Genomic DNA, 14,027 nt, shown 5'->3' with positions numbered 1-14,027 from the left:
GGCACCGGCTGTTCCCTCTCTGCCGGGGTCCCCAAACCTGTCACCGGTCCCCTCCGGGGTGGATTTTTAGCTGGTGGAGCGGGCTGGCAGTGTCCCGTCGGCTCCGATGGCAGTGCCGGGGCTTCCCCTGCCGGTGCCACCCGTGCCAGGGACACCCACCGGCCGTGCCCCGGCACGCCAGCGCCGTTTGGGGGGACGGAGGCTGCCTGGCAGGGTCCCAGCAGCTCAGCGGGGGTCACCAGCCCTGCTGCGGGGGGGGACGGGGACGGCGTGGCCCCCTCCACCCTTCCCTCCTCTTCCTCACATCCCACAGCCCCCGAGGGCCATCACTGCCGCTCACCAGCCCCAGGGCGGTGGCCGGAGCAGTAAGGTGGCCCTTGCTCGTCCCTGCTGGGACACCCCGGCCATGCGCCCCTGACCCTGGGCCGGCTGTGGGGCATGGCAGGGGGTGGGGATAGGGATATGGGGATGGGGATGGAGGTGGAGGTGGAGGTGGAGATGGAGATGGAGATGGAGATGGGGATGGAGGTGGAGGTGGAGATGGAGGTAGATATGGGGATGGAGGTGGAGATGGACATGGACATGGGGATGGAGGTGGAGATGATGGAGATGATGGAGATGGAGATGGAAGTGGAGATGGAGGTGGAGATGGAGATGGAGGTGGGGATGGAGATGGGGATGGAGGTGGGGATGGGGATGGAGGTGGGACAATGGATGGAGATGGGGATGGGATGAAGGTGAAGATGGAGGTGGAGATGGGGCAGGGGATGGAGATGGAGATGGCGATGGGATGGAGATGAGGATGGGGATGAAGATGGAGATGAGGATGGGGGTGGGGCAAGGACAGGTACAGGGAATGGGGATGGGGATGGGATAGAGATGGAGATGGGAGATGGAAATGAGGATGGGGGTGGGGGTGGAGCAAGGACAGGTACAGGGAATGGGGGTGGGGATGGGGATTGGGATGGAGATGAAGATGAGAATGGAGATGAGGATGGGGGTGGGGGTGGGGCAAGGGGGGAATGGGCCTGGGGGTGGGGGTGGAGGCAGGGCAGGAGCAGGAGCAGGGGCCGGGGCTGGGCAGAGCTGCCTGTGGCCGCAGGGCAGCAGTTGGGTCCATTGTCCCATCCCCTGGAGAACCCCTGGCGATCGGCTTATCTCCGCCTCAACGACCGGCCGATGGGACATTTCCTCCCTCACCCCTGCCCCTCCCCCCCGCCCAGCCCCAGCTTTGTCCCCTCCAGCCCCAGGCAGCGGGTGCCCCTCACCGTTGGGGTCCCTGCCCAGGGGACACACCGGCTGCACCCCCTGGCCCGGGTGGGTGCCCACACGCTTGTGACCCACCGTGTCCCCTGGCCAGGGGTGGTTTGTGGCCAGAGCGTTTGAGTCCGGGTCCCCAAAGCGGCTTTGGTGCCCTGGCACGGCCGAGGGTGCTGGAGGGGACGGAGGTGCCCATGGGGTGCTGTCACCCCACTGTGACCCAGAGGGGCTGGGGACAGGGTGCTGGAGGGGACAGGGTGCCCGTGGGGTGCTGTCACCCCGCTGTGACCCAGAGGGGACAGGGACAGGGTGCTGGAGGGGACGGAGGTGCCCATGGGGTGCTGTCACCCCACTGTGACCCAGAGGGGCTGGGGACAGGGTGCTGGAGGGGACAGGGTGCCCGTGGGGTGCTGTCACCCCGCTGTGACCCAGAGGGGACAGGGACAGGGTGCTGGAGGGGATGGGGTGCCCTTGGGGTGCTGTCACCCCACTGTGACCCAGAGGGGCTGGTGCCACTTGCCTGGCATCGGGGTGCAGCCATGCTGCTGGCGTTTGGGGTCCCAAGGGGGCTGCCGCCACCCCTCCCCACCTCGGGGTAGGGGTGGGCAGAGGGGGCAGCCCCATGCCCGGGAGGGGGGCGGGGGGGGGGGGTGGGTGACAGCCATCCGTCCCTTTGTCCCTCCGTTCTGCAACACAAAGGGGGCCCCGGAGCTCTGGAGCCACCGCTCTGCAGGACACCGCCTGCCTGGGGGGGACACTTGGGGACCCTGCACTGCCCCCACCTCACCGGGGGTGGGGGGGGGGTGGGGGGTGGGGGTGTCCCACGGGTGACCAGGCCCCCCGGCTGTGGGGGTGTCTGGAGTCGGGGGGGGGGGGGGACGCGCTTTGGGGGGCGTCAGCGCTCGGCCGGGGATGTGCGTGGGACAGGGGGGACAGGTTTTGGGGTGTCGGGTTCTCCAGCCCCCCCGGCGGGGCCCTGGGGGGGAAGGGGCTGGGGCCCGACCCCCGGCTGCCTCGGCCTGTCCCGGTGAGGGTGAGGCACCGACCGGTGACGTCTGCCGCGGGCCGGGGCCAGGCCGGTACTGGTGTCGGGATGTGCGGGCTGGACTGGGAGATGTGGTCCCAAACCAGTGCCGTGCGGGTCTGGGCTGGAGTGGGCAATGTGGTCCGTGACCAGTGCCATGTGGGTCTGGGCTGAACTGGGTGACATGGTCCCAAACTAGTGCCGTGCGGGTCTGGGCTGGACTGGGTGACGTGGTCCCGAACCAGTGCCGTGCGGGTCTGGTCCCAAACCAGTGTTGTGTGGGACTGGGCGACATGGTCCCAAACCAGTGCCGTGCAGGTCTGCGCTAAACTGGGAGATGTGGTCCCAAACCAGTGCCATGAGGGTATGGACTGAACTGGGAGATGTGGTCCCAAACTAGTGCCATGTGGGTCTGGGCTGAACTGGGCAATGTGGTCCCAAAGCAGTGCCATGCGGGTCTGGGCTGACATGGGAGATGTGGTCCCAAACCAGTGCCGTGAGGGTCTGGGCTGAACTGGGCAGTGTGGTCCCAAACTAGTGTCATGCAGGTCTGGGCTGGACTGGGCGACCTGGTCCCAAACCAGTGCTGTGAGGGTCTGGACTGAACTGGGAGATGTGGTCCCAAACCAGTGCCGTGCGGGTCTGGGCTGAATTGGGCAATGTGGTCGCAGCCCCGGAGCACCCAGCCCGTCCCCTCAACTGGTTTGCCACTGGGGCCAATTGGGCCAGCGGGTCCCCTCCCGGGCCCAGCGCGGGGGGGGCGGGGCGGGCCGGTCCCCCCGGGCGGATTCCTGCCGTGCCGGGGCGAGGCCCCCCGGGGCGCCACCGCCGCCCCCCGCCCCGTCCCGCCGCTCGGCAGCACAAAGGGGCCTGGGGGGGGGGGGGGGGCGCCGCGGCCCCGGGACAAAAGGCGGCGCGGAGCGGCCCCGCGGCGGGGAGGCCGCCCCAGCCCAGCCCGGACGGGATCGCTGCCGCCGGGCCCGGTGAGTACCGCGGGGGGACGCGGTGACTGCGGGGACTTCCTCGCTCGTTGGGGAGCGGGGAAGGTGCCCCGGGTGGATGGGGGGGGGGGGGTGGGGGGGGTGGTGCGCACCGAGAGACGGGCCGGGGAAGCGAGGCCCGGGACCCACACGGGGACCGGGAGCGCGCGGGGAGACACCGGCGCTGAGACGAGCGGCACCGGGGAGAGAGCCGAGGGGAACCGAGCGGAGCCGAGTGGCCGAGCCGAGCCGAGCCGAGCAGCCACGGACGCAGCCGAGCCGGCCCGAACGCAGCCGAGCCGGCCCGAAGCGCGGGCCGGGGTAGCGGCGGGGGGGGGGGGAGCGGAGCCGGGCTGTCCCCCCGCGCCGCGCGGCCCCTCCCCGCCGCAGCCAACCAGCCGGGCCGGGAGGCACCATGTGACCCGGGGAGCCCAGACAAAGAACCGCCGGCCCTGCCCCCGCGGCCCGAACCGGCTCGGCTCCGCTCGGTTCGGCCCGCCTCGGCTGGGCTCGGCCTGGCCCGCCTCCGCTCGGCTCGGCTCCTCGGCCCGGCCCGCCTCGGCTGGGCTCGGCCTGACCCGCCTCCGCTCGGCCCGCCTCGGCTCGGCTCCACTCAGCCCGGCCCGGCCCGCCTCGTCTGGGCTCCTCTCAATCCAGCCCGCCTCGGCCCAGCCTGGCTCGGCTCGGCTCACTTCGGCTCGCCTCGGCCCGGCCCGCCGCGGCGCCCAGCCCGCATGGGTAGGTGGCCACCGCGGGGAAAAAGCGGTTCGGCACGGCTCGGCTCGGCTCGGCTCGGCACGGCTCAACCCGGCTGGTCCTTGCCCGGCTGAGCTTTAAAGTGTCCCGGTTGGGGCTTAAGGGCACCGCTCGGTTTGGCCCGGCTCGGCCCGGCTTAGCGCAGTTCAGCGCACTCGGCTGGGGGACAGCGGGTGTCCTGGCAGGGGAGGACTAAGGAGGGGGGGGGGGGATGTCCAAGGGGGGGACACCGGCCGACCCGGAGAGGGTGACACGGGTCCGGTCAGGGGGGGGCTGAGTGCTGGGGGTCTCCTCTGGGGCTGGAGGTGCCCCCTGGGGCAGGCGCTGGGGGGAGGTCAGGAGGGACCAGGAGGCCTTGGGGGGGGGACACGGGCGCCCCCCTCCCCTCAGGGGACAGGCCTTGGGGGGCTGGGGAGGGGGAAGGGGGGGGTGGGAACAGGGGGACCTGCTGTGGCAGCAAGGCACGGGGGGGGGGGGGGTGAGCTACGGTGTGCAGGGCTCCAGGGCTGGTGCCATCGCTGGGGCGGGATCCTGGGGGACCCCCACCCCCCCTTGGGGAAGCCATGCAGGGAGCAGGGGACAGCCTTGGGGGGGGGGCTGGCTGCCATGCCCGCCCCCCCCCCCCGAGCCACCCCCAGCAGCTTTGCAGATGGTGGCCGGACCCCCGCAGAGGGAAACTGAGGCACGGGGGGAGCACTCCAGGGTGCAGCAGGGCAGGGCGGTGATGGTGGCTGCAGCTGCGGGGGGGGCTGTCAGATCCATGCCAGCGTCTGGTGTTGCAACCCCCCCCCCCCCCATCCCCCTGCCAGGCAGGCTGGCCCAGGGCACCCTGCCCACTTTTTGGGGTGCTGAGGGAGCGATGTCCCCCTGCCCTGACCGGGGGGGCTCTGTGTGTGTGTGTGTGTGTGTCCCAACTCTCTTCTCCATCCCCAGGCGGAGAAGAAGGCGAAGGTGATCGCCGTGATGAACGTGGTGGAGGAGACGCCGCGGGCAGAGCCCCAGAAGGAGGAGGAGGCCAGCCCCCCCGCCTCGCAGCAGCCCACCGACCCCGCCTCGCCCAACGTGGCCACCACGCCTGAGCCAGTGGTGGCCGACGCCATCGACAAGAACACCTCCAAGTCGGCCGATGACGAGCCCGAGTACGAGGTGAGGGCAGGGACGGCCGGGAAAAGAGGGGGTTTGGGGGGCAGGGGGCCGCAGGGACCCCCTTCCCCACCAGCCTCTGACCTCCCCGCTCCGTCTCCTCGCGGCGCAGGACGGCCGGGGCTTCGGCATCGGCGAGCTGGTGTGGGGCAAGCTGCGCGGCTTCTCCTGGTGGCCCGGGCGCATCGTCTCCTGGTGGATGACGGGCCGGAGCCGGGCGGCCGAGGGCACCCGCTGGGTGATGTGGTTCGGGGACGGCAAGTTCTCGGTGGTAAGTGGCGGCCGGGTGGCGGGTTGGGGGGTCTGGGCAGCCCTCCCCTCCTCCGTCCCCCCCTCTCACGCCCGCGTCTGGTGTCCCCCCCCAGGTCTGCGTGGAGAAGCTGCTGCCGCTCAGCTCCTTCGCCAGCGCCTTCCACCAGGCCACCTACAACAAGCAGCCCATGTACCGCAAAGCCATCTACGAGGTGCTGCAGGTGAGCGCCGGCGGCGTGGCACCGGCTACTGGGTGGCACCCCCAGCACCGGGAGGTTTTGGGGGGGACACACACACACATGGGTGCCCGTCCTGCCAACCCTGGGCAGGGAGTGTGGGAGCAGCAGGTGCCCCCCTCCCCCCCCCAACCCTGTCAGGATGCGGCCCTGCCTCACCTCCTGCGCCCGGGGGGTCCTGGGGGGCACCAGGGTGTTCCTTCAAAGGGATGGAGGGGGGATCCCTAAGGAGATTTTGGGGGGTCTCTTGTCCCAGCCAGGGGTGTCTGGAGGGCTGTTGGGGAAGCTGAGGTCTCTGGGGGGGTTGCAGAAGTCCCCGTTGGGTGATGCTGGGGGGGGGCAGGTCCTAGTTCTCGGGGGGGGGGGGGCGGCTCTTGGCAGTGGGATGATGTTGGGGGGTTCTGGCCATGTAGGTCCCTTGGGGGCTGGGCAATGTGAGGGCGGCATCTGGAGCGGTGAGGGGGGGGGGGGGTGTAGCTGAGGGGGGGGACACCCCCTCGGCAGGGTGGGTGGGTGACGGGCCGGACCGGCGGCTCCCCTGGCAGGTGGCGAGCAGCAGAGCAGGGAAGATCTTCCCGGCGTGCCCCGAGAACGACGAGACGGACACCTCCAAGGTGGTGGAGATCCAGAACAAGCAGATGATCGAGTGGGCCCTGGGGGGCTTCCAGCCCTCCGGCCCCAAGGGCCTGGAGCCCCCCGAAGGTGAGCACTGGGGTGGGGGGCGGGGGGAGGCGCAGGGTCCTGCTTGGCGGCGGCCTTGGCGAGCGTCCCACGCCATCGGCTCCGGCATCACCGCGGTGGGCGGCGCGGGTTTGGGCAGAGGAAGCGCCGTGGGGCGGGCAGGTCCCCCCCTGTGGGGCTTCTGGGACCCCACTGACGGGCCCCCACGCGCCCCTTTTGCAGAGGAACGGAACCCCTACAAAGAAGTTTACACGGAGATGTGGGTCGAGCCGGAAGCAGCCGCCTACGCGCCGCCCCCGCCCGCCAAAAAACCCAGGAAAAGCACAACAGAGAAGCCCAAGGTCAAGGAGATCATCGACGAGCGCACCCGAGGTACCACCCGGGGAGAGGGATGGGGGGGCGGGGGGTGCCCCTGCACCCACCCTCCGTGGGGTTTGCTCGGCCGTGACCCTGCCGGGGCTTGGTCCCAGTGCCGGGAGGGCCGTGCTCACCGCTGGGGGGTGAAAGCTGCTGTGGGCCAGGTCGCCTTCTCCATCGGGGACCTTTCCTCCTGAGGGTCCCCTGCCTTGTCCCCTCTGGGGGGGGCTGCCCCCCGCCCCCTGACACCCCTCTCCCTCCCCAGAGCGGCTCGTTTACGAGGTGCGGCAGAAATGCAGGAACATCGAAGGTGAGTGTGTGGGGCGATGCCCGGCTTGGGGACAGGGACACATCCAGCCCCTGGGGACAGGGCTGAGGCGGGAGTGGATCCCCCCTCCCCAGCTGGGCACCAGTTCTGGCTGCAGAGCTGGGTGGCAGAGGGGGTTTGGGGGGGTGCCCAAGGTGGCTGGAGGACGGGCTTGTCCCATCCCTCCCACCTGGCTGGCAGCAGGGACAGCGCGGGACGGCGGCGGCGGGGGGGACCCTTGGGACACTGCCCAGGGCTGGGGTCACCGGCACGGGAAAGGGCTGAGCCTGGGTGTGGACCGAGGGGGGGCTGTTGGGGGCCAGGATGGGGACAGGGAGGCGCGGGAGCCCTGCCCCCATGTCCCCGAGGTTGGTCCCCGTCGCTCCGCAGTGGCAGCCTGGGAGGGGGCTCCAGCTGCTCCCCGGCTCGGCCGGCGGCAAAACCGGGGTGACCCCGCGGGGAGGTGGCAGTTTGCCGGGGGTGGCAGCAGGATGGAGCTCGGGGTCGGCCTGCCCCCGGTGTGCCGGGGAGGGTGGCAGCGCCTGACGGGGATGTCTCCCCTCCTGCCTCCCTGCCCCCCCCCAGACATCTGCATCTCCTGCGGGAGCCTCAACGTGACCCTGGAGCACCCGCTCTTTATCGGAGGAATGTGCCAAAACTGCAAGGTACGGCGCGGCACGGGCAACCCCGGCACCGAGTCCCCCCCTCCCGGACACCCCCGAGGTTCTCCCTACCGGGAGCTGGGGCCGTGCCGCGCTCACCGCCTCGGCTCTGCCCCCCCCCCCCACCAGAACTGCTTCTTGGAGTGCGCGTACCAGTACGACGACGACGGGTACCAGTCCTACTGCACCATCTGCTGCGGCGGCCGCGAGGTGCTCATGTGCGGCAACAACAACTGCTGCAGGTCCGGGGCCGCCGTCCCGGCGCGGGGCTGGCGAGGGGGGCGCTGGTGCCGCGGTCTCGGCTGTGGGGTTGGGGAAGGTTTGGGGCTGCCGCCCTCCCAGCGTGGGGCTGAGGGGGTGGCGGTGGTGCCGTGGGATTGGCATGGGGCTGGGGAGGGGGTTGATGATGATGTAGTGCTGGCATGAGACTGAGGAGGTTTTGGTGATGCCGGAGTCCTGGCATGGAGCTGGGGAGGGTTTGGTGATGCCACAGTCCTTGAATGGGGCTGGGAAGGTGTCGGTGATTCCACGGTCTTGGCACAGGGCTGGGGAGGGTTTCAGTGATGCCACTGTCCTGGCCATGGGGCCGGGAGGTTTTGGTGATGCCACAGTCCTGCCATGAGACTGAGGAGGTTGTGGTGATGCCACAGTCTTGGCACGGAGCTGGGGAGGGTTTGATGATGCCACAGTCCTTGACTGCGGCTGGGAAGGTGTCGGTGATGCCATGGTCTTGGCATGGGGCTGGGGAGGTCTCGATGATGCCACTCTCCTGGCCATGGGGCTGGGAGGTTTTGGTGATGCCACAGTCCTGGCATGGGGCTGGGAAGGTGTCGGTGATGCCACGGTCTTGGCATGGAGCTGGGGAAAGATTGGTGATGCCATCATCCCAGCGTGGGGCTGAGGAGGTGTTGGTGATGCCGTGGGATTGGCACGGGGCTGGGGAGGTTTTGGTGATGCCACGGTCTTGGCACGGGGCTGGGAAGGGTTTGGTGATGCCGCTATCCTGGCCATGGGCCCGAGAGGGTTTGGTGATGCCACAGTCCTTGAATGGGGCTGGGAAAGTGTCAGTGATACCACAGTCTTGACATGGAGCTGGGGAGGGTTTGGTGATGCCACGGTCTTGGCATAGGGCTCCAGAGGGTTTGGTGATGACGTAGTCCTGGCATGAGACTTCAGGAGGTTTTGGTGATGCCATGGTCTTGGCACAGGGCTGGGGAGAGTTTGCTGATGCCACGGTCTCAGCGTGGGACTAGGGAGGTGTTGCTGATGCCGCAGTCCTGGCATGGAGCTGGGGAGATTTTGGTGATGCCACAGTCCTGGCATGAAACTGAGGAGGTTTTGGTGATGCCACGGTCTTGGCACGGAGCTGGGGAGGGTTTGGTGATGCCACAGTCCTGGCATGAAACCGAGGAGGTTTTGGAGATTCCACGGTCCTGGCATGGGGCTGGGGAGGGTTTGGTGATGCCACGGTCTTGGCATGGAGTTGGGGAGAGGTTGGTGATGCCATTGTCCCAGCGTGGGGCTGAGAAGGTGTTGGTGATGCCATGGGATTGGCATGGGGCTGGGGAGGGTTTGGTGATGCTGTGGTCCTGCCGTGGGGTTTCAGTGATGCCAGTCCTGGTGTGGGGCTGGGACATTTTGGTGATGCCGCAGTCTCAGCTATGGGACTGGGAGGTTTTGGTGGCACCACAGTTCCGGTGTGGGGTTTTGGTGGTGTCCTGGTCCTGGTGTGGGCCTGAGGGGGCTTTTGGCAATGCCCTGGTCCCAACACAGGGCTGGGAGGTTTTGGTGATGCCACAGTTCTGCCATGGGAATGTGGCGATGCCAGAGCTGGTTCGGGGCTGGGATGTTTCAATGGTGCCACAGTGTCAGTTATGGGGCTGGGGAGGATTTAGCGGTGCCCCAGTCCTGGCAAGGGGCTGCGGGAGGTTTTGGTGGTACCACAGTGCCGGGGTGGCTGTTTTGGTGGTGCCCCTCTCTTGCCATGGGGCTGGGGAAGTTTTGGTGATGTCGTGGTGCCAGGAAGGTTCTGTTGTGCCCCGGTCCCAGCATGGGGCTGAGAGGTTTCGGTGATGCTGCAGGTCCCGGCATGGGGCTGAGGAGGTTTGGTGATTGCCATGGTCTTGCCATGGAGCTGAGGAGGTTTTGGTGATTGCCATGGTCTTGCCATGGGGCTGGGAGGTTTTGGTGATGCCACAGGTCCTGGCTGCGGGTCTTTCCTTTTGCATGAGGCTGGCAGAGATTTGGGCAGCATGACAGGACCCGGCCTGGGGCTGAGGAGGTTTTGGTGATTGCCATGGTCTTGCCATGGGGCTGAGGAGGTTTTGGTGATTGCCATGCTCTCAACATGGGGCTGGGAGGTTTCGGTGATGCCGCAGGTCCCGGCATGGGGCTGCCGGTATCCCGGTGTGCCCCGCTGCCGCCGGCCTGCAAGGGGCACGGCCACAGCCTTGGCTTTAGCCCCGCTGGGACGGCGCTACCAGGGCTGGGGTTGCCGGCACCACCGTGTGTGTGTCCCCCAGCCCCGGTGCTGACCCTGTGGCTCCCGGTTCCCCCTCCCAGGTGCTTCTGCGTGGAGTGCGTGGACCTGCTGGTGGGCCCGGGGGCGGCGCAGGCGGCCATCAAGGAGGACCCCTGGAACTGCTACATGTGCGGCCACAAGGGCGTCTACGGGCTGCTGCGGCGGCGGGAGGACTGGCCCTCGCGCCTCCAGATGTTCTTCGCCAACAACCACGACCAGGAGTTTGTGAGTGGGACCCCCCTGCACCCTGCCCCGCAACCCTGTGTCCCCCCCTTTTTCCCCCCGGGGGGTCCCCCCGCCTCATGCCCGCCCGTGGCTTGCAGGACCCGCCGAAGGTGTACCCGCCGGTGCCGGCCGAGAAGAGGAAACCCATCCGGGTGCTGTCGCTCTTCGATGGCATCGCCACAGGTGGGTGGGTGGGGGGGTGGCACCGGCCCCGGGAGCCCCCACCGGCACCTTCCCTTGGGTGGGCTTGGCACCGGTGCCGGCGCGGGGTGGGGGGTGGGCAGCCTGCCTGCACCCCGCAACTCTCTGCCCTCGGGGTGTCACCCACCGGGGTGTCAGCGGTGCGGGGCCAGACCGGTGTCACCTACGGGACCCCCCCAGCTGGGTGTTCCCACCCGCCGTCTCCCTGCAGCGGGGGGGGGGGGGGGGGGCAGGGGATGGGGGTGCTGCCCTGGGGTGGGGTGGGTCGGGACAGGGCGGGGTGGGGGGTCCCGTTGTGTCCCGCCGCCCACCCCAGCCCCGCTCCCCGCAGGCCTGCTGGTGCTGAAGGACCTGGGCATCCAGGTGGACCGGTACATCGCCTCCGAGGTGTGCGAGGACTCCATCACCGTGGGCATGGTGAGGCACCAGGGCAAGATCATGTACGTCGGGGACGTCCGGAATGTCACCCAGAAACACGTACGTCCCCCTCAACAACCCCCCGCCCCTCCCACCCACCCCCACCGTGCGTGTGTCCCCCCCCTCCGCCTCCACAAAGCCCCCCCCTGGTGCTCAGCCCCGTGTCCTCACGATGGAACCTGTCTGGGCTTCACCCGTCCCACCGGGGAGCTCAGCTGCCGTTCCACTCCCAGTGCATCCCAGTGTACCCCCGTCCTGGCCGGGCACCCAGCTCACCATGGCGGGGGGTGGGGGTGGGGGGGCTCTCCCTCTTGCAGATCCAGGAGTGGGGTCCCTTCGACCTGGTGATCGGGGGGAGCCCTTGCAACGACCTCTCCATCGTCAACCCGGCCAGGAAGGGGCTCTACGGTAGGTGTCTCCCCGCCGGGCTGGGGCTGGCCGCACCACTGGTGTCACCGGCCACCGACGCCAACCCGTCTCTCCCGCCCAGAGGGCACCGGGCGGCTTTTCTTCGAGTTTTACCGCCTCCTCCACGAAGCCCGGCCCAAGGAAGGGGACGACCGGCCCTTCTTCTGGCTCTTTGAGAACGTGGTGGCCATGGGGGTGAGCGACAAGAGGGACATCTCGCGCTTCCTGGAGGTGAGTCCAGGCAGGTTCTCTGCCCCCCCCTCCCGCACCGTGGTGGGCTACCGAGCCCCGCTGACTACTTGCCTCTTGCCTTTCTCGCAGTCCAACCCCGTCATGATTGATGCCAAAGAAGTGTCTGCAGCACACAGGGCACGGTACTTCTGGGGGAACCTTCCCGGCATGAACAGGTTGGTGACACCGTCCCGGCGCCGTGCCGCTCGCCTGCCGCAGGGCTGGGGTGGCTGCGCCAGGCTGTTGGCCAGCACCGGGGAAGGGAGGGTGCTGCTGGCGGGGGGGGTGGGGCTCCTGGGGTCCTCCCCCAGCCCAGCCATGGCGCTGAGGGTCCCCCTGACCCTCCTGGTCAACGCTGGGTGAGAGCAGAGGGGGGCGCTGGGTGTCAGCACACCCCAAAAACTCCTAGAGGAGACCACTCTTGTCCTCGCCGTGGTGGCACAGAGCTCCCCTCCGTGTCCCTCCTGGCCGGGGGGGGCCGTGGGGGCACACGCATCAGCTGCTTCTCCTCATCCCTTGCCACAACCCCCACCCACCCCAAAACAGCCTTAGCCCACCCCTGTCTCTCTCTCTTCCCCCCCCCCACCCCAGGCCGCTCGCGTCCACAGTCAACGATAAGCTGGAGCTGCAGGAGTGCCTGGAGCACGGCAGGATAGCCAAGGTCAGCCCCGGCACACGGGGTACCCCCGGGGCGGGGGGGGGGGGACGGGGGGGTCCTGCGGTGCGTGGCAGTCCCAGAGCCGGCAGGGGGGTGGCAGGTGGCCGTCCCCTGGTGGTCCCAAACTCCTTGGGCTGCGGCGGAGGCGTCCCGGGAGGGCGGTGGGAGAGGGACGTGGCGATGGCACCGCCACGCCGGGGTGGGAGTCCCCCCGCTTGCGACCTTCGGGGCGGGGGGGTCCATCCCCTGCGCCCCCGCCGCGTGACGAGCCCCGTTGCCCTCTTGCAGTTCAGCAAAGTGCGAACCATCACCACCCGCTCCAACTCCATCAAGCAGGGCAAGGACCAGCATTTCCCCGTCTTCATGAACGAGAAGGAGGACATCCTGTGGTGCACGGAGATGGAGAGGTACCGCCGAGCCCCGGGGGGCTCACCGCGGGGCTGGGGGGGGGGCTGTGCCTCGGCCGCCCCGCTGACCCCCCGCTTGTCCCCCCCCACCTCCTCCGCAGGGTCTTCGGCTTCCCGGTGCATTACACGGACGTGTCCAACATGAGCCGCCTGGCCCGGCAGAGACTGCTCGGCAGATCCTGGAGCGTGCCGGTGATCCGCCACCTCTTTGCTCCCCTGAAGGAATACTTTGCCTGCGTTTAAGAGGGACGGGCAAGGAACTGGTGACACAGGAGCGAGTCAGAAACAAAACCCCATCCACGCCAAGAGAAGTGAAAACGCGGAATGAGAGAAGAGTCAGCACCCAGAAGAGAGAAACGGGATTTCGCCGCCCGACGGGAACCCAGCACACGTCTCCCCGAGCGAAAGGGTTCGGTGTCCTCTCCTGAATTCCCAATGTTCAGCTTTTAGCCTATTTAAAAACGAAGCAAAACGAAACAAAACAAAACAAAACGAAAAAAAAAAAAACAGGAAAAAAGAAAAAACAAACCTGACGAAAACGACAAAAAAAAACAAAACAAAACAAAAACGAAGCGAAAAAAAAAGAAAAAACGCAAACAAAAAACCAAAACCATTTTTTTGGGGGGGTTAAACCTTTTAATTTCCCGCTCTTTGTTTCTGGCTGGGTTTTTCTGTTGGTTCGGTTCCCGCTTCTCGGAGCAGCGGGCGAGGCGAGAGGCGCCGTCGCCCGGCTCTGCTCTCGGAGGAGGGGAAACGGCAGCGGGAAACCCCAGCCCTGGGAGAGGCGGAGGCGAAGGAGACCCCGCTCCGTGCGTGCCGAGCTCGCGGCCCACCGGCCCCGGCGAGCTTTTTTTTTTGGGGGTGGGGGGTGGGGGGGGAGGGGGTGGGTTCAGGGAGGGGTGGGAAAAGCGCGAAGCGGCAGGGAGAGGCGCTCGGCCGGCTCCGCAACAACGCCCAGCGACTGAGCCTCACTCTTTTTTTCCACCAGCACCGTTCACTGGTGATAATGGAGCCAACCCAACTGGCAGGGAAGCCGAGAACACACACACCACAACACACACCTTTTCTACAGTATTTTGGGTGCCTACCACACGGGAAACCTTGAAGAAAGCAAATTCTAGAAGCCGCTGTTACCTCTTGTTTACAGTTTATATATATATGATAGATATGAGATATAGATATATATATATATAAAAGGTACTGTTACTACTGTACAACCTGACTTCATAATGGTGCTTTTAAACAGCGGGGTGAGTCGAGACATCAGCTTCCACGTTGCCTTACGTGCCGGGCCGTGCCGA

The 14,027-nt window shown here is 67.7% G+C and overlaps 1 protein-coding gene across 2 annotated transcripts in view; it reads left to right on the top strand.

Moving 5' to 3' along the window:
- The window catches only part of DNMT3A (DNA methyltransferase 3 alpha), a 37,727-nt gene extending 24,729 nt beyond the window's left edge, over window positions 1–12,998 (top strand). For both annotated transcript variants that reach the window (XM_086461749.1, XM_086461750.1), the window contains 17 exons: window positions 4,954–5,166; window positions 5,276–5,434; window positions 5,529–5,636; window positions 6,197–6,353; window positions 6,555–6,704; window positions 6,955–6,999; window positions 7,582–7,661; window positions 7,788–7,900; window positions 10,221–10,404; window positions 10,503–10,587; window positions 10,937–11,082; window positions 11,340–11,430; window positions 11,513–11,661; window positions 11,752–11,837; window positions 12,253–12,322; window positions 12,608–12,726; window positions 12,828–12,998. In XM_086461749.1, coding sequence (XP_086317875.1) covers window positions 4,954–5,166; window positions 5,276–5,434; window positions 5,529–5,636; window positions 6,197–6,353; window positions 6,555–6,704; window positions 6,955–6,999; window positions 7,582–7,661; window positions 7,788–7,900; window positions 10,221–10,404; window positions 10,503–10,587; window positions 10,937–11,082; window positions 11,340–11,430; window positions 11,513–11,661; window positions 11,752–11,837; window positions 12,253–12,322; window positions 12,608–12,726; window positions 12,828–12,969 — 2,097 coding nt within the window. In that variant the 3' untranslated portion in view covers window positions 12,970–12,998. The remainder of the gene's footprint in view (window positions 1–4,953; window positions 5,167–5,275; window positions 5,435–5,528; window positions 5,637–6,196; window positions 6,354–6,554; window positions 6,705–6,954; window positions 7,000–7,581; window positions 7,662–7,787; window positions 7,901–10,220; window positions 10,405–10,502; window positions 10,588–10,936; window positions 11,083–11,339; window positions 11,431–11,512; window positions 11,662–11,751; window positions 11,838–12,252; window positions 12,323–12,607; window positions 12,727–12,827) is intronic.
- Window positions 12,999–14,027: the final 1,029 nt, after the last annotated feature.

The sequence above is a fragment of the Leptosomus discolor genome, chromosome 2 (assembly GCF_034619465.1).
Source record: "Leptosomus discolor isolate bLepDis1 chromosome 2, bLepDis1.hap2, whole genome shotgun sequence".
Lineage (NCBI taxonomy): Eukaryota > Metazoa > Chordata > Aves > Leptosomiformes > Leptosomidae > Leptosomus > Leptosomus discolor.
The sequence above is the reverse complement of the archived record's forward strand: the minus strand, read 5'-3'. Positions and strand labels throughout refer to the sequence as shown.